We start from the raw sequence: 15,296 nt of genomic DNA, 5'->3' as shown, positions 1-15,296 counted from the left end.
AGACAAGTTCTATAAGAACCCTTACCGATAGTGTGAAAATGGATGATATTGGATTATAACCCCGCCTTCTCCCCATATAACGGTTTCGTTAAAAACAACTTAAAGCGCGATAAATCCATAAACGAATGCGGCAGAGACAATAAATTTTACCCCAGGATGATGCAAGAGAGCTTAATAGGAAGCGGGGTCAAAATAAGAAGATAAACGTGGCACCGCCCACATTTAGGCGAAATCACACATTTCCGGTCCTACTCGACCAATTTCAACTAAATTCGGTAGTTAATATAACCCTTATGATCCTATGTCACATTGTGAAAATGGACGTAATCGGACTACAACCACGCCTACTTCTCATATAGCACAATTTTAAATTCCATATGATTCACTTTCCAGTACACAAATCAAGCACCAATGAATATATTCGGATAAAACTTAACACAAATGGTGCCTTTGAGGTATACTTATACGTTGCAAGAGTATAAAATGTTCGGTTACGCCCGAACTTGGTTCTTCCTTACTTGATTTTCTTTCTTATAATAATAATTATTTATTCCATTTTGTTGTTGTTGCTACAGCTCTTTGATTACCAAGTAGCGCTTTAGTAGTTCTTTTTACTAAGTAGCGGTCTCACAGCCGACACAAATCAATTTCATACAATCAGCAGCAAATCGCGCAATGAGTAAACAAGTCCTCCACAAGCGAAATTTTTTTGAAGGAATAAATAAAAATTAACGATTGTGACTTTTATCGTTCATTCATTCCGATTTCAATGAATTATTCCCAACGCCCCAGCATAACTTATCGCTTATATAGCAACGTATCAAATATGTTTATATTTTTTTCACTTAAGTTTTGATTATTTATCACAAAGCAACATGCATTCGTAAGGCAGTTTGGATTTTAAGACAAACGGCAATTTTCGAATACTTCCTTACTGATAATAGCTAAAGTTTTATCTCATTCCGGTTCAGTTGAATTCGGTATTCTTCGAATATTTCTGCGATATATGAAAAAGAGAGTGTCCGTTGGGTTTGAAAATTATTGAGATTGTGCTTGAAAGTATAATATATGAATGCGCAGAAATACATACGTTCAATACACTTAATAAATATCTGTAAATCACAAAATTCATTAACTTTTTTTTTAATATAAAAGCTTAAGAATATCACTATTACTTAATATTGGTGCAAGACAAGTAGTTTTGAGGTTGGGAACTAGTAGAAAATTAAAAAAAAAAACAGCGAAAATAACACAACACTGTTACAAATATATATGTATACCCTGAACAGGGTATATTAAGTTTGCCACGATGTTGGTAACACCCAAAAGGAAGCGTCAGAGAACCAAAGAATATATATATATACGAGCTGAGTCGATTTAGCCATGTATGTCTGTCTGCCCGTCTATATTAAAGCGAACTAGTCTCTCTGTTTTGGAGATATCGATCGGAAAATTTACAAAAGTATTTTTCTGCCCAAGAAGTTGCATTTGTTAGAACCGCCGATATCGAACCCCTATAAAATAATATATGTAGCTGCCACACAAAGGGACCGATTAATATCAAATTCTTGTATGAAAACATTTTTTATTTGACGAGATATCTTCACGAAACAAGCAGCAACAGTACAATCTCCAAACAAATTGTTCAGATCAGATCACTATATTCTATAGCTGCCATACAAACTGAATGCTCTGTCTTTTTATATGTATTGTACATATGTTATGTATATTTCCACGCATACATGTATGTATGTAAATTACGCAAGTAACTTCGTTTGCAAATAATTCGAACGAATAATAAAATTTTAAAATTTTTAAGGTAAAAATAATTTCAATAACAAATTTAATTACACAAAGTTATTGACTTTATTTATTAAGCTTGCAAACGCTCGTATATATATATAGGTATATAGTCGTTTTTACCGATAACATTTGTGACATATTAATAAAATATGTGAGTACGTACGCAAATTCTCTCAAACCATTTATAAAACGGTAAAGTTCTAATTTTTGCAAAAACTAGAAAAGAAAAAGTAATTAAAAATATTTGCAAAAATTCGCTTAAAATTTATTGCTATAGGCTTTGCCATATCTGTATGTAATATACATGTATGCAAAATATAATATATTGAGAAGATATTTGTAGTTGTACTCATATATGCATCTGGGTATTTGAGTGTGCCCGAAGTATGAGCAAAGCAAGTACCAAATGAGATCATCTCTGTTTGTCAGCATATTGGAAATGTGTGTTTGTGTGTTCTTAACTAAGTGCAAAAACAAACAAACACAACAACCAAGCAAATAAATGCGATTTTATATGTATACTTATACTTAATTTAAATACCGACATATGTGTAAATTGTTAAGAGCGTAACAAAATTACATTTGCATTTAGCGAATTGGGAGCCAAAAGCAAAAACCGTTGATTAACTGCAAAGTGCGTCAAGAACGCAATATTAATTTGGTTCTTAAATGGTACAATATTTTGTTTGCACGAATTTCAAATGAGTTACTAGCAGATGTACTTATGTATGTATGCATGTATATGTATATATGTAATCCTCAAAATGACTTTACCAGAAAAAGTAAATATGTGCAGAGAGATCCATCATATGTGGTGTTTGCTGTCATAATTTTAGAACTTAGTAACCAGAATAATTGTGCATATTGCGCATTTTGGGTAGCTGTTTAGGGTTTTGATAACCTTATGGTCGTGGAGTGTATTTTTTTTTTTACTTTGCTGTAAACTGACGTCACTTTTTTGTGAAAAATATCATAACAGAATTTATTTTTTGTTGTAATAAAAACTGGAATATTATTTTACTTTTCATGTATACTGACATTACTTTTATATGAAAAATGACATAATAGCATATATTTTTGTTGTAATAAGTACTTGCTTTTGACAACATACAAATTTTAAATAACATTGCTTTTGGCAATTATAAAACTAAAGATTTATAAAAAAAATTATAAAATATTTTATGAATTAGTTTTAAAAAATTAAGTTTTTTCTTTTACTTACCAATGCAAACAGTATATAAATGACTGTCAATAACCGTGAAAAAGCTCAACAATTGGTGACTCGCCAGCGGTCAATAACAGACAAACGCGCATATAAACTCGTTCTATAGCACAAAAGAAGCTGTTTGTATGTGTTTCGTATGTATATAGTTATAAAGTTGTACACATAAGCGTGTTTTTAACCTTTCGAAAGCAGGTAGTAGTAATACACAGTTTTTTATTTCACTCGCTGCATTTAACGAAATCGTGCCTTTTTACAACGCTTTCTTACTCTCACTGCAATCTGATTTGACCAAAATTTAAGCAGTTAACAAACGTGTGTACGAACGGTAAAGCAAAAGAAAGAATGTTTAATGATTAACTTATTACCCGTTTTGTTTTCAATTCATTCTCTTACGATTTTAAATACTTTTTCCATTTTTAGTTTTTTTTTATTGAAATTGTATGCGTATTGTTAACATGTTTTGCTTTATTTGTTTCAGTTTTGTTATTTAACTTGAGGTAAAATGAGACAGTTCACAAAATGAAATGCAATAAAATACCATATACATATGTATATGCTTGTATACGGCTTACAAGTACAACGGAAACGGTGAAGCATCTGACTGAAATGACTTTGACTGCTACCACTAAGCAACAAACACACTCATATTGGATTGGAGTGGATGAATCATGCGCAAATAAAGTTAAGCGAGAAGGTAAGAACTGAGTACGGAAAAATGTGTTAAATATACTGAACTAACATTTACATACATATGTACACATATGTATGGTTTGGCTAATAAATATAAGAGTGTGTATAAACGTAATTTTTCAGTCTAAGCACAATATATATGCCTTATATATGTAAAAATATTGATAATAATATATATAATATAATAAAAAATAAATTGTTAAATATTCATAGTAATTTTATTAATATTTAAAAAATTGCGCAATTTACACACAAAATTTTTTCTACTGCCGCTAATGTTTGTTTGTTTTTGGTCAACATGCCTTAAATAAATATGTCATGCAGACATATATGAACATTTGTTGTCCTTCCGGTATGATTAGCTTCCGAGTGACACTCTGTCAATCATAACCAATCAACAATACACCGTCATCGAACAGCTTATTGCTGACGCATGTATGTCCAACTTACACACAGGTATGTACATACATATATTATCACAAATCTACCGTATATTCATACGTACTTGCATATGTACTAGTATTTCTTCATAAGTTTATTATTAATACTTTGCCGTAGCACGTCTTCAATGAGTGAAATACTTCACTGAAATTCAATAAGTACGCGAATATTAATATCTACTATCTAACAAACACAACACTAAGCAGAATACAAAACAGTTAAATAGCGAAGCACAATAAAAGTTACGAACACTCGAGAATAAAAGTAATTGATAGTAATCAGCAAAACCGCTTAAATGAAAAGACAAATGACACACATACATATGTGTATATGTGTGTTTGCATGTAGCGCACTTAACAGCGAAACCACCTGTGGATACAGCTTTATTGTAAGTATAAGCATATTTTTATTTCCATTTTATATAGCATGTTGTCTAATAACGCATATGTTTCTTAAGGCGCTCAATTACACACATAACACAAGTTCAAGTTTATAATATTTGGTATAAAAATACGAAAAATTTGCAATTTTTGAAATGCGCACAATTTCTAATAAATATGCATAAAACATCGAAGACAACAACTCAAACAAATTGCAGCTGTCAAATTTTGCGCCAAATTGCTCATTACACAATTTTTTATTAGCGTTTTGCAAATTTCACAAGTGCACACAAATGCTTTCACACTTTTCAATACTGCAAGCCTCTGTACATAATGTAGTTTTATATTATATTTCACAATAAATTAGACGTAATCATTACCACTGTGTATTGACAGTTTAATAGTCGCGTTAATTTGTATATTTCACTATTCTATGAATTGCACCGTCGCTTTGCGCGAGTCCGCTTCCGTAATAAACACTTTGAATTCCGCTGCTCAACTGTTCATCGCTTTAATAACAAACTCTTTCGCAACCAAAATGCCCCCAAATCGTACACCACTACAAATATGCATATATTTTTGTTCGTGTATATAGTTTTTTAGCGTATTTATCATCGCCTTCATTTGCGTTCGTGTCTCGACTGCAAGCAATGTGCACAAGCAGCGGTTTCCGTTGGTTCGTGTACTTGCTGCAAGTGTGGAACGAATGCTATGTTTTTGTTGCATTCGCTGCAATTTTAATATGCAAGCGCTGCTGCAGGAAAAGTTAATGTGTATTTGTTGCAAGCGATACACAAAAGGTCATATAAAGATAGAGAGGATCGCGATAGATCTGATTGTTTAGTAGAATGTTAATAAAATTTTAATGAAACAGGCATCAATTTAATTAAAGATCGGACATAAAAGATGAGACATGAAACTCAGATATTTAAATTATATATGATCGAGATCAAAATTGACTCAGACTGGTTCATTTAAACTGCGCGCGCAGACTCCATTGATACATATTTTGTTCCTATATTGCTATAAACTTTTTATATGTTCATTTGAAGTTTGATCTCTATATGTCAATTAGTGTGTCTTTGACAGCTGTTTCTTTACGACTAAGGTCAGTCCTAGTCAATATTGATCCTTTACCTTTTGTAAAAGTTCGATTATATTGAGTAAAAAGACTAATCTTAATTTATATTATATGGGGTTATATGGGTTTCCTCGAGCAAAAAATGGAATATTGTCAATAAACTAGGAATTGCTCGAAGCAAAAACAAAAATGTGAAAATTGTGTTTTTGACAGACATTTTTACACAAAAATACAAATTTTGTTAAAAATTTCTCGACGTCTTTTTTTTTTAAATCGTTGTTATTGCACGAAACAAACTCCTTCGTTCAAGACCTTGTAAATTATATATCTATGTAAAATTTCATTAAGACAGATTGAGTAGTTCGCGAGTAATCTTGGCAACCGACTTTGAAGACAAAGTTTTGAGAAAAACGCGTTTAAAGTTTTAAGTGACTATATGTATATGTAGCTGATCTCGAGCGCGAAATCTACAAAACTATTAATCGGATCAACTTGAGAGCTTAAGACAATATTCTAGTGATATGTTATTATACTTGTAGAATTAAATAAGACAATAAACAATTTTTTTTTTCGAAGCCGTGAAACTCATGTAACTTCTTAATGAAACTTAGTGCTTAAAAAGAGTTTTTAGAAATTCAGATATAGATTGCTCCAGTCTTAACTAAATTACGATCCACTGCAAATTTATCACGATCCAGCATCAGAGCAGAGTAATTAATATAATACATTTTATAAACATTCTTTGACACAAAACTTTCAGGCAGCTCCTTAAACGAATCAATCATCATTATTTAACCGCATTAAAGATTTTTCCGTATTATATTATTTTATCTTTATGCCATAACATAAGCCTTCCTCTGAAATAAGTTTCAGAAAAATCATGTCATGGTATCTAACTATGAACCAAATAATGGCTATATATAAGTCGTTAATCTTCGTTAAATAGTTTTGTTTTTCATTATCTTTTAAAAAACTGAATGCACTAATTTTGACTTTAGAGCATTCGCGCTAGTCGTGCAGTTATACATAACCTAAAAATTACAATTTAATCGCGAGACCAACTAAATTCACACACGTTTTCGTTCAACTTTATACATGGAATCGAAAAGTCATTATGGTTGGCAGTTTTTAGACAGGCAATGATTTATTAAAGAGCTGCTTTCAAAAAACAGCTACAAGAGGCTTTGGTAGCTTATACAAAAGCTCAACATTTTTGAACCTTCAATGCACGAAGTTAAATATCTATACAAGACAATTTGCATTTTTTAAGCACATTAAGCTTTCATGTCACTCTGGTTGCAATTTAGCAATAATGTAATATTTAAAACAGCAGTTAGTTGTTATAAATTAAACCTAAAATAATAATTTTAATTGAACACCTGTTAATTACAAATCCAGTTATTTTTACATTAATGATAACAAATTTTAATTGTTGATCTCTCCGACCGATTCTAAGCCCCTTAATTACGTCTCTCGACTATATCTATGAAATACGCTTTCAAATATACCTATATACCTATATATTAAAATGTGAATGTTTAGCGAGTAATTTAAAAAACAGTATATATTTATATAATCATCATATTTTTGTTAAATGCCACCTGCGCCATTCATAAAAGAGCGCGTATCTAAAAAGATCTAAAGGCGACTCTCGAAACTTTGTTAACACATTTGAATAAATGTAACGGATATATGTATATACCTCGTTTAGAAGCGATATATATTTGTAACGCTCAATTAATAGCGGCTAGCGTGTAGGCAATTTGAAATAATGCAACATTATCGGCAATAGGAATCACTCTAACTGCGGTGTTGGTTGTATTTCATTATTATGGTTTTTTATTTTATTTTGCTTGTAATCAACTTTGCAAAAATATATACATAGAAAAATACATTTAAAAGCTCATAAAAGAGTTGGTGGACGGCTGATGATTTTTGTTTTGACTGTGCTCCGTTCAGTGTAATCATTATCAGTATGCACAATTAACCTGAACGATCAGTGATTGCAATATTCAAATGCCGAATAATTTTGAAATAATTACCAACCATTTGACGGATGGTTAGTCCCGTCCGAATTACGACACTACGCAACTATATAAATGTTGCCGCGCACACTTACTTTTAGCTTTCAACTTTTTATAATTCTACGCTATTGATCAAAAAGAGCAGAATCTAAGGGTTTAAAACATGGCTGCTATTAGTTCTTTCATTTTACTGATCTTCGCCGTAGCATTCGAAATCGCTATGGCTTGCGTAAGTTTGACGTAAAATAAAATCAATATTGATGTACAATATTTTTTAACTTTTGAACTAACGAAACTGTCGCAGAATGGTTACAAGGCTCGAATTGTAAAGGTGGAAAATTGTGCCGGACCTGATGCTATTATTATGCTGGATGATGCTTTTGCTGTGAAACTTAATAAAAACTGTGAAATTGTGCCTTCGGGCTGCGTAACAAACAAAGCCTTCAATACAGCTGTATCGAAGTTTAAAGTTCAAAAGGATGGTATTGTCTTAAAGGAGGGCAAATTCGACCTTTGCGCTGCCGCAGAACATGTTTCGAATGAAGCAAAGGATATGTTAAAACTATTTGGTGCTCCGGCCAGTTGCCCAGTACCAGCGGTGAGTATCCATACACAATTATATGAGTATATATTATATAAATCTACATATAAATAATATAATAACATTTGTAATTTTCTGAAAATCTAGGAGAAAATCTGCGGAAACGATCACCGCGTAGATTTGTCCAAATACAAGGCAATGCTGAGCATGGCCAAAGGCAATATTATTGTCGATTCGGATATTACACACGACACTGTAAGATATTTAATTTAATTTGCTCAAGTGTGATGTTTAATTAACAGTTTTATATATTTTAAGGGTAAATCATGCTTCCACGTTGAGCTTGAAATTTCAAAAAGCTAAGGCGGTTACTGCAGTGTAATCCAATAAGGAAATATTTAATGCGGCTATTGCTTTTAATTAAAAAAAAGTATATGTTAATAAATACAAGCAATTCAAAAAAAGTTACATTGTTTTCTTTTGTTTTGTTAAAATACGTCAGTTTAATATGTAGCGAGAGGGCTTTGAAGTTGTAACAGAAAAAAACATATGTATCTCAAATAGTTTTGATTGTTTTGGAAATGTACATATGTATTAATGCCCATATCCCTTATCAGAAAAGTTCCCAATGTCCGCCGTAATCAAATAGTTCGATACACTACTACAATTAAAAGACCCTGACAGAAAACTAAGATACTACATAAAATAAGTGAGGTTAGAACATCCGATTGTAATGCGGATATAAAAAATCTGATAAACTTTTATTCATAAATATGTAAATAACTCATCTCTATACATGTACATATGTATATGTATGTTCATGCATTCATCCATGAGTAACAAAAATATTTACCTTTGGGGTTAGCCTGAAGAATTCTTTTAAGAAATTAGCGCATAACAAAAGCAGGACTTGGGTTCATTGATGAAAGTAATCATACTATTTGCACACGAGAAACGTCAACGAATTCGCAACAATACTACACTTCGCTTATCAAAAGTATTACACTCAATTGTTAATAATCTTATTTTTGTTAACGAGCAAAACACTTTTATCAAAGTGAAGTTACTGTTCAGTTACACTGTGTTATTAGAACAGAAATATAGTAATATTTCAAACTTAAACACTTTCAATAATATTTGCTGGATGTACTGTAATTTAATTTCCTGTTAACTGGAGTGCAAAATTCTAAATAGAATATGCAAAAGCGGAAGTTTCAATTGAATAAATCAGCTGTCAAACTTCGGAATGCCTCCATCAGTAACTGTTATATTGTCATATAACAGTAAGAGTGGTTAGTGATTTTAAGCCAACATATTTGCGTCATTAATTGAGTAGGTTTTTAAAAATAATTAGCTCCGTCATCATGCAAATGATTGTTTATTTAGTTCAAAGTCCGGTTATTCACAGCAAATTTAAAAGTACATATGAAAGCTATCTCTTTCAATGTGATTAAAATGTCATGTCTGCCATAATATTACTGTTATAAATTATTGCTCAGAAGCCCAAATACAACTCTGTCGATTTATTCTCCGGCTGTCAGAAGAATGGAAAACATGGCGCTACAAATCTTTCTAGTTTTGTGAATTAAGGAATATAATTTCTTGTTTTTCTCATAGTTAAAGTGTAATTTATTAGTAGAAATTCCTTGACAAATACCTAGAATCCTACGGAGAATACATAATCGTTGCAAGAAATTATGGAAGCGTGCCGTAAATAACTGAAAAATAATCGTGAAAAGCGCGTCGTTGCGAAAGGAGGAAGGAAAAATATATACAATAGTTTGAAGTGAAGAGTGAAAGGGTGCTATTGCAAATTAAAAAAAAAAAGAAGAAAAGTGTTATCGGGTCTAGTGCGCTCCTGGCACATTGCTTACTCGCTGTTGTGTCCTATGCCAAGCATAAATATCAACGAGAATAATGTCAACAATAACGCGAAAATAAGTAAAGACGCATTGCGAAGTAATTGGAAAACGCGCGTAAATTGTTGTATTAGTTTTGTGTTATATATTTGCTGTTGATTGAAAGTTGCATATACTAAATATTAGTTGATAGAAACCAATGTCCTAAAAATGAGTGCAGATACTTTCGATGATGACTTCTTCGAGACACGCCTGGAGGCACTCAAGGATACCCAGGAAGGCATACAGCAAATGTCAGCTTGGTGTCTACAACAACGTAATCACCACAAAAAGATTGTATCCTGCTGGTTGAATGTGTTTAAGAGAGGTTTGTTTAATTTACAATTGACGCTTCTTATATTTTTTATATAATTGATGTAATTTGGGAGTTTGATGGACTCAAAATTTTGAAATGTGAACGGCCAGATATGTAAAGCAATTCCAAGTTTTGAGCCAAATAAACGTAACATAAGCGTGTTACAACAATGATTTAAGAATCTTGTTAGAAATATTCACTCATATTTTTTTAAAAAAGTATTACATGGCTCAAAGACCATATTTCCTGGTCACGTATGTATATCACAATTTTGTATTTGTACATTTTCCTTAATTTCATTAAAGTACGTGTGGAACACAGGCTTACTTTATTCTATCTGGCTAACGATGTCATACAAAATAGTAAACGGAAACGGTATGAGTTTGTTGAAAGTTGGGCCACCGCTTTACAGAGAGCAACGACCATGGTCAGGTATGTACACATACATATGTATATAAAACATATAAAGTTAATAATTTTAACTAACTATACCCTCTTTCCTGTAGAGATGAAAAGGTAAAAGGCAAAGTTCTACGCATATTCAGCATTTGGGAACAACGAGACATATACAGTGAAGAGTATCTGAGCGATTTAAGCGGCTTATTAAATATAAATCCACCGAAAAAAGCGCAAACAGTTACTGTAGAATCCTCAGATGATTATACGGTTTGTTTTTGAAAAGTTAAATATACCTAACATACAAATAAAAATTTATTTCTTATTGTAATAGAATGGCCCACTTATAGCCAATATACGCGAATGTGTCGAACTTTCTTTGGCGACAGATAACAGTTTTAAAAAATTACCGAAAGCACCTAATTGTGATATCGAGTTGATAAAACAACAAATAAAAGACAAAAGCCATTCAGACGATATTGAAAAAGAAATCGAACGGTACACAACTTACGCGGAAGCATATAGTAAGCACTTACAAGCCGAGATTCGTAGCCGCAAAGCGGTGCTAAGTAATCTCGATACATCTATTAAATTCTATACAAATCAACGTGGAGAAGTAAAGGTGGTCGTTAGCGTAAGTGTAAATTGTGCTAACCGTATTTACTATAAATTATATATATTTTGTACATATACATATAAAAAACATATTTTTAATTTGGCTATTTGTTTTGTTTTCTTAGGCGTATAAAAACTTTGGTAGTCGCATAAAACTTGTGAAGAAGAAATTGGATGAAATCACACCCAACTTGCCTAGCCCTATACCATCGCCGGACATAAATGCGCCGTCACCTGAACCCGACGCAGATCTACAACTACCGGATGACCAAACACCGATCTCAATTGTAATTTGAACGTATTTTCTTTTAAACATTCTTCTATATTAAACAATTTAAATATATTTTCAGAATTTATTTAAAAATTCAATCAATGGTTATTCAAGCTATTTAGATGGGAAATTACCCTTTGACATAAATGACTTTAAGCGAGACGACAATTCAAACAAATCAAGTATGTATAATACAATTATATTCGTTTTGTTCTAAAATTCTTTCATACATCTTCAGGTCAGCCAATTGAGGTAATAGGTTCTCGTTCAGATGATGAGAGCTATAGTTCCAGCACGGAATATTATAAACCTGAACCAATAACCGCTTTTTCCAGCAGCACCAACATTTCCATACCAGGCTTAAATCCTCTGCCAGTGCCTCCAGTTGAATCGGGCTACACATCACTCGCTCGCTCAGCTCAACAATATGGTGGTTTATTACCGCCACCCGCGACTACACTCTTTGGTGGAAATAATGGGATACATCACGATTACAACTCAAGCTATACGCCTGATAGTGGTTATCATAGAAGCGGTGGTGCGGGTGGTTCCGTTAGTAATAATACTATTATAGGTGGACAACCGCTAATGCCACCGCCGCCAATGCCTAATTTAAATATTATAGACAATGTTAGCGGTGGCAATGGCATCAGTGGAGTGTCACGTACATCTAATAACGGCAGTGATGATTTCAATTCAACATGGAATATGAATTTGTCGTGGACATCCGTAGACAATTCTAATTTATCAAACTCTTCATATACACGTGATAGCATAGATACACCGGTTTCACCGCCACATTTTGAGCGTGAAGCTAGTAGTGGAGCTGGCACGACCATCGAGTACAGCGAGCATCACACGAGCAATCTTTTGGTATCGCAACAAGATGTTGATCATCGACAATTAGCATTCGATGTGCCTAGTGCCGATTTGGGTGTAAAATTAGGTCTGAGCAAAGGTTGGTGGTATTTCTTTTTTTCTAGCAAAAATATTTTTTGTGTTGCTTGTTTCTTTAATTTTATAATTTGTTTTAAATTATTGAAACAGCATTAGAAACTTGTTTGTTGTGAGCTACTATGCCGGATGTCAATCCGGTACGTCATGGTTGCGTAGTAACAAAAAATTGTGGCACTTTTCCTTTTATAATACAAATTATTTTTGGCTTACAGAGAAATCACGTCAGTTGGATATAGATCATAGGAATTTGATTTCGCTAACCGGCTCACCAGGTGGCAATGATGGCGACAAAAAATCTTGGCTATCGCAGGATCCGGTAAATTTAAAAAATTTTAATTTTAACAAACAACACAAAAATGATTTTAAAATATCGATATATCGATTTGTAATTATTACATTCGTAGAATTTCCTGGAAAATACATCCGGCGATGTTGACTATCGTGCTTTGCCAGGGTTGGCTTTGGAGTCTACTGATGTAACGTCCAAACATGGAGTACGTATTGTACATTCATAATTCAAATAATAATAATGCGAGATACAAGTTTAAATTATACATTTTGCTAAGTTTTCAATTACTTAAAAAGTATAAGAAAAATAATATTGTTTTCATTTGTAATATCTACAGTTAATGGCCCCACCACCTTCTAGTCTGCAGAAGAAGACGAGTTCGCCACAAAAAAGCAATGCCAGTAAGTTTGTATTTACAACGAAATGAATACGCCAACTCTAAATTCTACCTATGTATTATTGCAGGCTCGTCGTCAGACAAGGAAGATGCTGGAAGTGCACGCTATGATCCCTCCGATATGGTGATCGATATGGACATGTCCGATGAAGATCTCGATGATATATTAAGAGGTTTGCTTTACTTATAGTACTTTCAAAAACTCTTACAAATGTAACACAATTTATTTATTATACCATCAACAGAAGTAAATGAGCAGCAAAGTGATCAGCTTGATAGTTCACAGCAATCAATTGGTAGTGGTGATGGCTTACAAATCGATATTTCCAAAGAGCATATCGACGACGAATCCTTAGGTGCGGCTGGTGCCACAAGACCGGCTTTATTAGAAACACCGCCGGAATATATACCGCAACCTGTCTGGAACAACAATCAGTTGGGTCAAGCGCCAATGCCCAGCTACGAACCACAAAATATTGGCATGAATATGGAAATGCAACAGCAGGAAATGTGGAATCAAAACAGCTGGCATAACGATAACAATGGGCGTGCTGGTGTGCCGCCACCTCCGCGCCCACCCTTTCCATTACCTTTTAATAATTTTCCGATGAATTCAAATATGCGCGGCGGTCGTGGTGGCGGTGCGCCAGGCTGGGGAAATTCGCCGCAACAAAATCAATTTCGCAATGACAGATTTCCACGGCCACCACGTGGCGGACACGCCGGCAGCCCGTATTACAATCGTGGTGGCAGAGGCGGCGGCGGCGGCGGTGTTGGTGGTGGTGGTGGTATGCGTGGCGGATTTCGTGGTAAATTTCGCGGCAATCCAACGTGGATTTAATTATGATGTGACACTTTAAAATAAATATTTGCAATGTAAAGCGATGCAAAAGCGAGTTATATCATTCTTGTACATAACTTAAATTCTATATGAAATTTGAAACAAAACTGAAACATTTTAGATATTTCATTTTGCGTTTAATGAATAATTTTAGTAAGGACATAAAATATACTGTGCATATGAGTTCATGATTATTTGAAGTTATAACGGTTTAACTGGATAATACTGTGATTAAAAAATATATAATTTGGAAAAAACTAAGAAGTTGCACATTAAAAATCAAGTTGCATTTTTATAAAACAAAAACAAAAAAAAATTATTTTTAAAGCACTTTTGTCCAGTCAAACATTCTAAATATAATTTCTATATTTATGACTATTTAATTCTAATATTTGCACAACTTCATTAACATATGTGTGCGTATATATGTATATATATATATATATATTTTGTATACATTTATGTACGCATCTTTAACTGCTTAGAAATTAATGCTGTCTGAACTTAGTGTTATGTTATTATTTTACGATATTCGATATGCAAGCAGAATCTTTTTACCAGCAAATAGTTGGAGAAGTTAAAAAAATTTCATGTTTTTTGATACAGATGGCCACGAACCAACTGTGCTTCGCTTTAACTAACATATTCGATGTGTGACTGCGCCGAAAGCTTTACAACTTTTTCATTTTGCTGGTAAAGAAATCAAAATAACTATAATGTTTAGTTTATTGTTTAACCGTTAACTAGGTTAACTTAAGTGTGGTAAATTTCTCAATTAATTGAAATAATATGAGTTACGTAACATACCATATACTCTTATCCCATATGAAATTTAATCAAAGAGAAAAAGTTGAAGTTTTACTCGAAATAGAACAGTTAATCTTTAAAAAAACGAAATTTGCTAAAAAAAATAGCTTAAAACTAAATTGTTCTATAAATGATACATAAGTACACATATTGCACACAACAGAAACCTAGCTTTTGAATTCCATTACAAACACACATTTTTCTTTTAAAAAATTTTCGATGACCTCGCCTACCCCTACAACAATCCACAAGTACATAGAGTTAGCAATTACTATAAATGTTTATCAAATAAAATTTAACAATAAAGTGTTTGCATTACTTTAA

The 15,296-nt window shown here is 32.8% G+C and overlaps 3 protein-coding genes across 13 annotated transcripts in view; 2 read left to right on the top strand and 1 right to left on the bottom strand.

The window, feature by feature from the left end:
- The window catches only part of Pvr (PDGF- and VEGF-receptor related), a 53,650-nt gene extending 48,624 nt beyond the window's left edge, over nucleotides 1–5,026 (bottom strand). For 8 of the 11 annotated variants that reach the window (XM_036366369.2, XM_036366368.2, XM_036366366.2 and 5 more), the window contains exons 1-2: nucleotides 4,920–5,026; nucleotides 3,026–3,519 (exon numbers count right to left, since the gene is read on the bottom strand). The gene's annotated coding sequence lies outside the window, so the exon portion shown is untranslated. The remainder of the gene's footprint in view (nucleotides 1–3,025; nucleotides 3,520–4,919) is intronic. The other 3 variants (XM_070107463.1, XM_070107464.1, XM_070107462.1) reach the window with 2 other exon arrangements.
- Nucleotides 5,027–7,736: 2,710 nt separating this feature from the next.
- LOC106615280 (uncharacterized) lies at nucleotides 7,737–8,653 on the top strand. Its single transcript, XM_014231423.3, has 4 exons — nucleotides 7,737–7,873; nucleotides 7,949–8,242; nucleotides 8,333–8,440; nucleotides 8,504–8,653. The coding sequence occupies exons 1-4, from the start codon at nucleotides 7,808–7,810 to the stop codon at nucleotides 8,546–8,548; spliced, it is 513 nt and encodes a 170-aa protein (XP_014086898.1). The 5' UTR covers nucleotides 7,737–7,807; the 3' UTR covers nucleotides 8,549–8,653.
- Nucleotides 8,654–9,714: 1,061 nt separating this feature from the next.
- LOC106615317 (uncharacterized) lies at nucleotides 9,715–15,296 on the top strand. The gene is made up of 12 exons (XM_014231493.3): nucleotides 9,715–10,411; nucleotides 10,705–10,831; nucleotides 10,906–11,065; nucleotides 11,130–11,429; nucleotides 11,536–11,697; nucleotides 11,761–11,863; nucleotides 11,920–12,639; nucleotides 12,851–12,954; nucleotides 13,043–13,132; nucleotides 13,265–13,328; nucleotides 13,393–13,497; nucleotides 13,570–15,296. Exons 1-12 carry the CDS (start codon nucleotides 10,255–10,257, stop codon nucleotides 14,163–14,165), a joined length of 2,688 nt encoding a protein of 895 aa, XP_014086968.3. The 5' UTR covers nucleotides 9,715–10,254; the 3' UTR covers nucleotides 14,166–15,296.

This window comes from Bactrocera oleae, chromosome 3, assembly GCF_042242935.1.
Source record: "Bactrocera oleae isolate idBacOlea1 chromosome 3, idBacOlea1, whole genome shotgun sequence".
Lineage (NCBI taxonomy): Eukaryota > Metazoa > Arthropoda > Insecta > Diptera > Tephritidae > Bactrocera > Bactrocera oleae.
The sequence above is the reverse complement of the archived record's forward strand: the minus strand, read 5'-3'. Positions and strand labels throughout refer to the sequence as shown.